At 38.5% G+C, this 10911-nt stretch overlaps 1 protein-coding gene across 2 annotated transcripts in view; it reads right to left on the bottom strand.

Moving 5' to 3' along the window:
• Positions 1-10911, bottom strand: part of cpne5b (copine Vb) — a 124648-nt gene that overhangs the window by 78987 nt on the left and 34750 nt on the right. For both annotated transcript variants that reach the window (XM_071494901.1, XM_071494902.1), the window contains 3 exons: positions 8066-8169; positions 5188-5227; positions 2128-2204 (listed from right to left, as the gene is read on the bottom strand). In XM_071494901.1, the coding sequence (XP_071351002.1) occupies positions 2128-2204; positions 5188-5227; positions 8066-8169 (221 nt within the window). The remainder of the gene's footprint in view (positions 1-2127; positions 2205-5187; positions 5228-8065; positions 8170-10911) is intronic.

Genomic DNA, 10911 nt, shown 5'->3' with positions numbered 1-10911 from the left:
GATGAAACAAAGCAGCTGCACAACCTCTCCAGTACAACTTGAAAAGTCGCCGAACGACAGTTTCAGTCCAAGTCCTGAACATAATCACACTTGTTATTATCTGACAGTGTTTGATTTCAAAGAAACTGATTTACATATCCACCAAAATTAAACAAACACATACACATCACTAACTATTAAGAACTGAACCAATCCTAACACACCTTCCAAATGTGATTCATGAAACCAAACCTGATTACATCCTAGAACGATCAGTCATTACCCAGCCACCCAGAGTGGCTGATTTAAAGGAAGCACTTTAAAGCAGAACTTTTCCAAATCTTGGTTGCGGAGCTTTCCACCATGCGAAAAGCTTTATTTTGCACCCTCTAAAGAAAGATGAAAGGCTGTCATAAGAATAAAAAATTTGGCAAGCAGTTGTGTTATCTCTCAGCTGCAGTGTGTCTCAAATTAAAAATGAATAAATTGGCAAGAGTTCTATTTCCTTTTCTAACCATGCTATATTAAGCCTCAGTTCAGAAAGAAATAGTTTGATATAAACTAGTAAAACATTATTAAGGTCTATGCTCTCAATATGGAGGCTTAGGGTTTATTCATATTTACATTGCTTAAGTAGCTAGCAATAGTTCATGCATTATGGGGACAACACACACACACACACACACACACAGAGTAGCCATCATCAGTTGTGTGCTGTAGGGGAAGACATCTTTGCTATCAACTCACTGTTGATATATGTTGCTTTTTCATGGTGTCACACATCGTAAAACAGGATGTGCAGACGAAAGAAACCTGTTGTGACCCAAATACATTGACATTGTTTTACCAACCACGAATAGTGGTGACTTTAACTTTTTCTGAAAAACTGAAGAATCAAGAAAATCCTCCTTCCATCAACCATTTTACAACCCACTGGATTAGCTAACAAGGCATTGTCAGACAGCTGAAAACAAAGCTGTTTTTATTAAGACATGACCAGCTGGTGTTTTGGAGATACATGGTGTTCACACGGGACAACAGATACACATGCATTTTAGATTTTAGAGATGACTACAGAATGCAAGCCCTGGTGCCCTGCAGTTACCCATGAACCCCTTCTTTAGGCCCACACATTACATTTACTCATTCGGCAGACAGTTTTATCCAAAGCAACTTACAAGTTAGAGATATCACTAAAGCTTCTAAGCATTACACAGCTGCATAAAGTGAATGGAAAATCAGTGTCTTGGGCATAACAACTCTTCTCTATTTGCTTTCTTTTATGTAACTGACAGTACTGCATATTAAACACTTGAGGCAATTAATACAAAGATTATTCGATCAACAGGTCAATGACTAAATCAGTAACAAAGAGATATTATTCTGTTTGTGACTATGGTGAGTGTCAAACGTTTACCAACCCTAGAACATGGCAGTAATGTCTTCTACAATTCAAAGTTGAATATCAATATTCGATTGTTTCCTCTCAGTGTTCTCCGCAGTAACGTGTTCAAACCTGAGAACAGGCAAATCTCACTGAATGTGACATTTAAATGACTTCAGCCAGCAGACTGATGGCGATGATGGATGTTTAAAGACAGATTACAGGATACCCCATTAACACCACATTTTTCTCAGCCAACGTGAGAGCACAAGCCTCAGAGACGATCAGTAATTTGGGTAATTTTGCGGCGCGCTTCACCCTTGTCTTTAATGACAATAATTATCTGTGGAAAACATCTGTAGGATGTGTTGTCTCCCCCTCCCTTCCTCTCCTCCTTTGTCTGATCAATGTATTCTCCTCTCGTCTCTTTCTAAATCACCCCTATGCCTCCTCTTCCTCCTCCTCCTCCTCCCACCATTTCCCTTCTCAGCACTCACTCTTTCTGTATGCCCCTTAATTAGTTTCTCTGTGTTGTGTCCTCTCCTTCATACTCTTCCAAACAAATTTACACCTACTTCAGTCCATTTCCACAAAATTCTTAGTGTGAATGAAGAATACCTGAGAATGGACATTGTATTTGATTCCAAAGCAATTTTCTACTTTCTTAACTCCTCTCTTAGCTCAGTATTGTGCTGCTCAATCATATTTGGAATGAGGTGTACAGTATTTAGGCAGTGCAGAAATTGGCTGAAGCTCTCACTCACCCCAGAGGTTTCTCCAGTCGACTGGCTGGCGATCCAACAATCTCCCCAAGAGTACAGAACGTCTGACCCAAAAAGTCCTGGAAAGAAGGATGGAAGGAAGGAAGGAAGGAAGGAAGGAAGGAAGGAAGGAAGGAAGGAAGGAGGAAAGGTTGGTGTATGTAGAGTAGAAAGAGAACAAATCAATGTTAGGGCATGGTCAGGATTGAAAACTAAACTCAGGAATATTGCTCTCATTCTTCTACCACTGGAACCCATGCAAATGAGAAATTCAAGAATTTGTTTGTTCTGAGGCTTGCTCATTCATGTTTCTCAACTTTGGCCTGTGCATTGAGTCAACATGATTGATTGATTGCAGTGGTGTCACCATTTTATGTTATGCTTGCAGGCTATATAATCTGCAGTATAAAGACTTGATGGCTTACTGTCAGCTGTGAGACAGAAACTGCTCTCCTTTCCCTCAGAGTCACAATAACTGATATCATATCCAGTTTTGATGTGAATTATGAAGCAGTTGTTGAATTTAACCGAAGTGTTGCCATAACCATGAAGGCTATGTACTATGATGGTATACATGGTTTAAAGCAGTGCTTCCCAACTGGTCTAGCCTCAGGATCCAAATGTTCCCTGAGATATAAGGTCATGGGCAGCATGTACACCAACTTAAAGCTGAGGCTCCCTCTAAAAGTCAATATTTTCGATTCGTCAGTCAGGAAGACCCAGAGTTGACCTGAATTTGTTCAGTTGAATCACTGTACTTTCTTTTAGCTACATCATTGTACACAAAGCTCTGCAGGAGCAACAGTAGGGCAGGCTGTCAACTTTACCTCACCCCACAGTTGACTATGAAAATCCTGATTCAGGGTCAGCCCTACTTAACACCCATTCAGTTTATTTTCATCCGTGCAGGGACAGCATTTTTATCCATGCTATCCTTAAATTTTATTTCACAGAATTAAAACCAAAATAACTTAACGACAACTGGGGTTTAAGGCTCATTTTAAAAAAGAGGAGATTTGCAGTAAGAGAGTGCAATTAGGACGGAAAGCAAACATTTCAAAAATAATGAAGCAATGGCAGATACAACTGAGGCTTCTTCACTCTACTAAAACTATATTTATAGCATTACATGAAGAACTAAGCCCAAACCATGATGGTATGAACCAGGGGAAACACAATTTTATCAGGGAAACACTATTTTGAGGGGGAACAAATTTCAACACAGAACCAGTAGGCTATATGTACTGTAAAGCTTCATGTTGTACAGCCTCAGGAAATGGCATCCAAAGTAAAACTGCTGTTCCAAGGGTGTGCTGTACTTCAAAGTAAATTCCCTCCCTTTCTTTGTTCCTTTCTTTCTTTCTTTCTTTCTTTGACAAAGTTACATCAGGAGTCAGGACCCACTAGGAATGGACCCATGGCCCACTTTTGGACTGCAAACCACCTGTTGGGAACCACTGGTTTGAATTGTGGAGTATGAGAGACACACATGAGAAGATAGAGGGATTCAAAGCACCATGAACAATGACAAAAAACATGATTCACAACTGTGTGGAGCATTAAATTAGACACTTTTTAGAGAGAGACATGGTTTAATCTATAAGCATGTCTTTCTTTATATGTCGTCCAGCATTGATCTGGTATATTAGACTTAACATTTTTGACAGAAGGGACAAAAGAAACTTTCAGTGAGTTTGGTGTCAAAATAGTTCCCTTTGAATTAATCACACTCTGGATGTGGGACGATCCAAACCAAAAGTCCTTAACTTTAGCTTTGGCAGACAGCACACACTAAATAATTCAACATCAGGCTATAGTGTGTTTCATTTCATTGAGTCTCTAGGCTGTTGTGCCCACTAATTCCACTCGTTACAAGGAGGAGCCTGGAAAATCTCACCATCTTCATCATGTTACAAATACATGCAACAAAAACTGCTGAAAGACCAAACTTCTTTTTATACTGTGGCTGTTGTGGAGCCCTTTGAGACTGCAGTGACGGTTACGAGCTGCACAGATAGCTTGCCCTGGCTCTCGGTTGTTTCATTCTGATCAGTGAAACCATCCTTCCTCCTGGGAGAAGGATCGTTAACGTGAGATACAGCAGCCATGCAGTGTCAGAAGTGAGAGAGATGCTGGGACCTACGTTGAGTTCTGCAGGCTTCCAGAAAGGTTGAGCAGCAGCAACAACAACAACGACAGAGCACATCATATACCAAGAAAACAACAATACACCAAAAACCTAGCACTCCTAGCAGTGTTCAAGATGGCAAAGTGAGAGTGGGAAGACAACACATGCTGTGCCAGAAAGAATACAGTTGGAATTAAAGCAGGTGATGAAAAAATGCAAACCCAGGTTGTCCAAATACATCAAATATTCATCAAAACAGATTATTTTGATGACAAACTTTTATCAATGCTTTCTGTCTCCATAGTTTCCAGTCTCTCAGATAAAAAAACAACTTATCTGTTATTTGTGAAACAAAATAATCATGTACAATGTATTCTACTACACTGCTTATAATGGAAACTAATGGTTAAAAGCATTGTATATTTCTACATGATTAATCTTACAGCAAGTTATTCCACGATGCCTACCACTGCAGTGCCACCTCTACAACAAATAAAAAATAAATAAAATTATATAAGATTCAATCAAAGATACATGGAAATAGAAATTGCATTTATAGCACAATTACAACATAGAAAACCCCTACTGAAGTCTAGAAGCAAAAAAATAAATAAATAAATAAAATTGCATTTGGACATTTCTATGATCAGGCAATGACAAGGGTTTGCTTTATTTCATCAAGGAAAAATCATGCAACAACCAATTAAGACATACAGAAACAAAAAATATAAACATTGCCACCATTAGACCACTGATAAAATGGTTTGGCCAATCTCAAATCATGTCCAAGACCTTACTCCATCAAGCAGTATTTATCTATTTTTGTTAGTTTTGTTCATTTTCATTTCAGCCGTTCAAGTCATTAATTCAGATTTTGCTCAAGACCGGCCTCCATTTATCAGTGGTTCAGGGTTAAAAGAAGCTCGTGCACTCACATGTTTGGACAGGTCTGGACTTTTGGAGTCCACATCATACCTGAAAGGAAACAAAATAACAGCAGCAAAGCCATTTTACTTCAGAAACAGTAGAGGAGTCTCTTATCTGAATGAGGACATTTTGATTGATACGCTCTTAAAGGAGAAATTTAAAACAAACCCTTTGATTTGTCATCAGCAGGAAAAGAAAGGATAAACTGTCAGTTCACTACATTTTCTCATGTTGTCTTTTCAGCTGTTTTTGTTTGTAGGTTTAAGGGCACGCTGCGACTCAAACATCTGAGGTATGGAAAAGCAGATGTCTATGAATTAAAATGAATTAGAACAGAGAAAAATGGATAACATCATAAAAGAAAATACAATATTCAAAATAATATTTAGCTACATTTAAACTTACTGTTTTTAAAGAGTTGAGTGGATGTTGTGAAAGATAAAATAGACAAAAGAAGGCAAATGTACAAAATTCAAAATGAGCCAAGAGGACAGCACCTTAGCTTCTTTTCAGATGTTACTAGAGTAAGTGGGGAGGGGATCAACATCCTTTTCTCCTCTTCCATAATAATGAATGATGGACCTGGTCTGATTTGCATGTGAATATAAAGAAATAAAAGTGAGGGAAATGGAGCAATGTGATGCACTAGGATTAAACATCTGATGAAACGTTAGATCCTGTTCAGCTAGAGATCAATCAGACACAATTAGACAGGAAAGCAGTAAATTTTACAAGCTGCACAAACTAAAGTGTTGTGTTTCTCCAGTAACTGATTGAAAAGAAAGATCAAATGATACAAATTGTTTTTATATTTTTTGATGGTATAGCTGTGTAATGAGTCATTTTGCTGGAGGAGGTTTGAGGAAATGTTTGTTTGTCAAATGGAAATTAACTCCATCCATGAAAGAACTGAACAAAATACAGTACTGAGGCCGTATTCTTTGCATATTCACGCTGGCCAATCTAAAGCAGCCCATATGTACGAATGATAACGTTAACATAAGAGATTCAGTTGGACTGAGAAATCATCAGTGAGAGACAGAAAAGGAGAGTGAGACCGGTTGATTAAAACTGTGATTGGTTTGAGTGAATATGAAAATCACTGCTATGTCATGAAACTAATCATGAGGCCCCACCAGGCATATAGGGGCTAATCAGGACCAGTTGGCCGGGCTGGCTGCAAGGGCCGATGACCGACAGAGTCAGTAAACACAATCATTTTATAAATAGACCATGTGAGCTGTGGCCTTGGGTCTTTAAATAAACTCTGACAACTACTGCAAGTACGTTTATGACTTTTATTCAACATCAATGTGGCTCAATGTGAAAAATAATATTTAAGAGAGAGAGAGGGAGGGAGAGAGAAAGAGCAAGAGGGAGAGAGATCAATAGCGCTGTGTGATGGTGATCAGCCCAGTGGAGCAGGCTGTCACCTTCATCATGTCTGCATCCCAGCAAACTACAGTCAATTTGGTACTGCAGCTCGGTTAATGTGTGTTGGTGTCTTTATCATTATTAACACTGAGGTAGCAGTGGACTGTCGCTGACTTGCTTCACATGAATAACAAACAAACTGTGGCTGTAAAGCTCAGAGAAAAGAAGATGAATCCGGAAAAATCCAAATGTTTCTAATAGTCGTGCCTCACGCAGCAGTAACTCTGCAGACAACACAGGAGGAGTAGAGTGGGTTCAGCATCACAACTCATGGTGAGTCCAGTTTTACAGAATAAGCGGTAGGCAGAAGACAACAGGAATCTAGTCTGAGTTTATTCAGCAGGATCCCTTTGTTCTCTCTTGTTTCATCAGAAATTCTAATATCCTGGTTAAAGTGCTCAGAGTCTGTGATTATCTCAGATCTACAGAATTTTATTACAGAAAGATCCAATGAAGGGAGATTTGTATGAATGTATGAAATGAAGATATGTCTGGTGTTGTATTCATTGCTGTACTGTCCAGTCGGAAAAAAGTGAAAGAAAGAAATAACTACAGTTTAATCATCATAATTAATTAATCGCCTGTTTACTACATGATTCATGTAAAGTGTGATGGTATGTTTCCTGATGGGTTTTGGTGGGTCCATCTAAACCAAATGTCCAGATTTTTATTCCCACTCCATCCCTATGCCCCACAAGCCATCCTCAGGTACTGCTACATTTTCCAAGATTTTCATTCTCACACATTGCTTAAATTTTGTACATTTTTCAAACAAGTCAGAAGTAAACAAAACCTTCCTTTATCAGCTGTGACTAGCATAAACGTTAGCTTATGCTAGTTAGAGCTGAGCTAGAGCTAAAACTTTATGCATTGGTTGAAAACTCTGTCTGCAGCTGACTTTTTAATGTTTCCAGCCTACATGTTTTAAAAGCAAGAATCCTAAATGGCTCTTAAACATGCACATAATGAAATATGATATTGTGCTAAAAGGTTGAGGCTAAAGCTCCATGTCCTTCTCACTTGCTGATGATTCATGTCGAAGACAAGGGGGAAAAAAAATCTAGCATTGTAAATGTTTTGCAGGGTAAAGCTACCAGCCCCAGTATTATAATAAAATATTATACTTAAAATTGCTGTTGAAATGTTTTTCACTCTGTTGGGAGAAAATGTATTTTGACAAGCAACACAGAGATTAAATGTATGCTTTAATGTGTTTTTGCAAACTGTGTTTTTGCATTTTTACAAAGGAAAATTATTGCGCAGTTGCTCAGTTGTTAAGCAGTGTTTGAGTAATTGCTGTACGGGGGCAGGGTTTAGTGAAGGGTCACTTTCTTCAGACTAAGCTAACTATCAGCACTGAGCAGAGGAAGAAGAAAACACGCCCCAGTGAAGGAGGACAGAGGGCAGGAGAGAAGATACAGTGATGGTACGACTTCAAAGGAAATCACTCACAAGTCGAAGCGCAGGTTCTGCTTCTCCTCAAAAAAGTAGTCCAAGATGTACTTTCTGACAAAGTCTGGGTTTAAGGTGTTGTCTATCACCTCTGTTCTGCCAAACTGTGGAAGGAGAAAGACAGACAGCGGTCAGAAGAGAGGCATGATAAAAGGAAAAGCAAGACAACAAAACACTTTGAAAAACAAACACAGTTAATGGTTGTCTGCTTGCACATTTTCTCCCTTTTCTTCTCTCCCTTATAAACACATAAATTTACAGAGGGCTGATTGATAGAGACGCTTTCACGAACTGCTGCTGTGCAGCAGGAAGCCATGGGTGTGTTTCCTGGTTCCTTGATCCTCACTCCTCACTCACATTAATTACAGCAGGATAACTCACTGATCAACCCCACAGAGGGAAGAGATGAGGGAAATGTGTAAAGAGAGAGACCAAGAGAAACAACATGGGCGGACTTGTAGAGAAAAGAGGGGAAGAAAATGGGGGGCAAAAGCAGAGTGGAGGGGTTAGACAGAAAATCAGGGGGGAGAGTGGGAGTGCGAAAAGAGTGGGAAGGGAAAGGAAGAGAAAGCCAGTGATTAAAGCTTCCTAATTAGTGGGATTCTCACTCCCAAAGTGCCAAATGCAGGGAAATATGCCAGAGAAAAGGCTGACAAAGACCCAGCAACAACACATGCACATAGTATACCATACAAAAAGCTGTTAAAATATGAGATACAGTACATACATAAATAAATTGTTTAAAGCCACATGGAAATACTCCTATTCTATTAAATAATCTAATACACCATCAAAATGAAATCAAAATTGATTAAGGACTAATTGGCACAGGCACAAATAAAATACCATCAGATGGTAGCAGTTGGTAAATGGAGGGAGGATGTCAACATTTGTGAACTGTAGTATGCTACAATGTATGCTATTCTGGGCATTTACTGAAGGTGTCACTATAATCCAACAAGCACGCACACTTCACCCAGCGATTGGTCAGGTGTGTGTAGGTGAGAAAGTACAGAGTTTGATCTTTTTCGCTCAAGTTCTACATTATTTCAGTGTTTACAAAATTACTCCTATCATTTTTTGTGTGTACAAAAATAATTGAGTGCATCAGAAATGCTTTTGAGAAACTTTTGCCCTGAAATTTGTGCCATTATCCCCATTTGAATTTGTATTCCTATCATGGCAGGTTTTTTCATACCACCTTCAAGTGCGGCTGTTCAGAGCAGCTCTAAACACTTTTGCCTTCGAACAACACAGAAACATTTATTTTAAGTATACCCCATCTCTACTCTTGTTTTTTCTACTCAAGACTTTATGTGCCTTATTACCTCTGCCAATGAGTTTATGTATTCACCATGTGTCTGTTTGACAGCAGGATTACACAAAAAGTACAGAACTGATTTTCACCGAACTTGGTTGAGGGAGGGGGCATGGGCCAGGGAAAAGCCCACTAAAACTTTGAGCAGATCCAGGTCATTTACTATGAATGAATGAAGTTTGGTGTACGCTGTTTGACATTGGCCTTGGCAGAAGTCTGGTCTCTCTTTGTGCCCTTCTAGTTGTAAAATGTAGCATACCTAAAATGTTATTGTAGCCATGGCCAGATCGAGCTGTTAGAGGACAAATTTAACTGTGATCGGATCACAATTTCAATTAATGTAAGGATATGTTGTTAATTTAAATATTTGGCAAGTTGTAAATTCGTTGATACTGAATGTATCAGTAAAATATCCGATCTTGTAGTACAATATCCACTCATGGTGAATACAGCATTATTAAACTTCTTTATGATGATGTTTAGGCACTCACAGTGCTCGGTTAAGCTTAGGGAAAGATCATGGTCTGGTTTAATATAGAGAGAAGTTCACAGTGATTTCAGACACAACATGTTTATTTACTTTTAAGCAAAATTATCATCTTTCTCAAATTTTAATAAGTTTAAGTATTTTTGTGGCTTAAACCTCTGATGAGACCATGGATATGAACCCCATTCGCTGGTGTGACAAACGTCAGCTTCATTTATTCAAAATATACATTTCATCTGAACATAATCCAGCCAACAATCATGTTTAGTTGTATATGAACATAATTTCTAGGAGACAGGGTTGAACATTCCCAATTTGCAATGTAGAGTTTCTGGTATAAATTTGTAGTGTCCAAGCCTAAGTGATGTCCCTTAGTTTAGTTATTTTTGCTGACTTGAAATTTAGCTCTTCCAAAGCCACAGAATACACTATACACCTGTTTTCACAGCAGTGCTAACCATGACTACTAAGCTTTCATGCGTAAAATCACTGGACTGGCCCTTTAAAGTTTTCTGTGTGTCACAGCTTGAGGTAATCATATTAAACACAACTTTATTTTAAATGAATTGTTTTCAATTCATCAACAGGATTATGAGCCATCAGAGCACAATACGAACTAAAATAATGAAAGCTTAAAATTTTGACTGTACATACAACTAATTGCCACAGATTGGACTTGGATTAATGAGTTAATATTTATCTCAGTCCCTCATTAATTTGTTGCAATTTCTGGAGTGATGATTCAATTCAAACACTGATTGGAATCAGTGGAGTTTTATTTTATTGAGATTGTCTCCAGTCTATGATAAAGATATAAAAGCCTCAAATGATTCACAACTGTGCTTGAGCCAAACATGCCCTGTTTTATTGGAAAGCTGCCAAACGCTACAACTTCAATCAATGTTAAGGAGGCCATTTGCAAGTAGGAGTCGATCTAGTTTTTTCTATAACGTGGATGACAGGTACAGAAGGTGGATGTGTGAGCAGACCTTGCCTTTTCAATCAATACAGTAAAAACAACAAATACAGTATACTGTGGGC

The sequence above is a fragment of the Trachinotus anak genome, unplaced genomic scaffold (genome assembly GCF_046630095.1).
Source record: "Trachinotus anak isolate AG129_WGS33_773 ecotype Australia unplaced genomic scaffold, CSIRO_AGI_Tana_v1 ptg000013l, whole genome shotgun sequence".
Lineage (NCBI taxonomy): Eukaryota > Metazoa > Chordata > Actinopteri > Carangiformes > Carangidae > Trachinotus > Trachinotus anak.
Note: the sequence above shows the minus strand (reverse complement) of the source record. Positions and strands in the feature narration are given on the sequence as shown.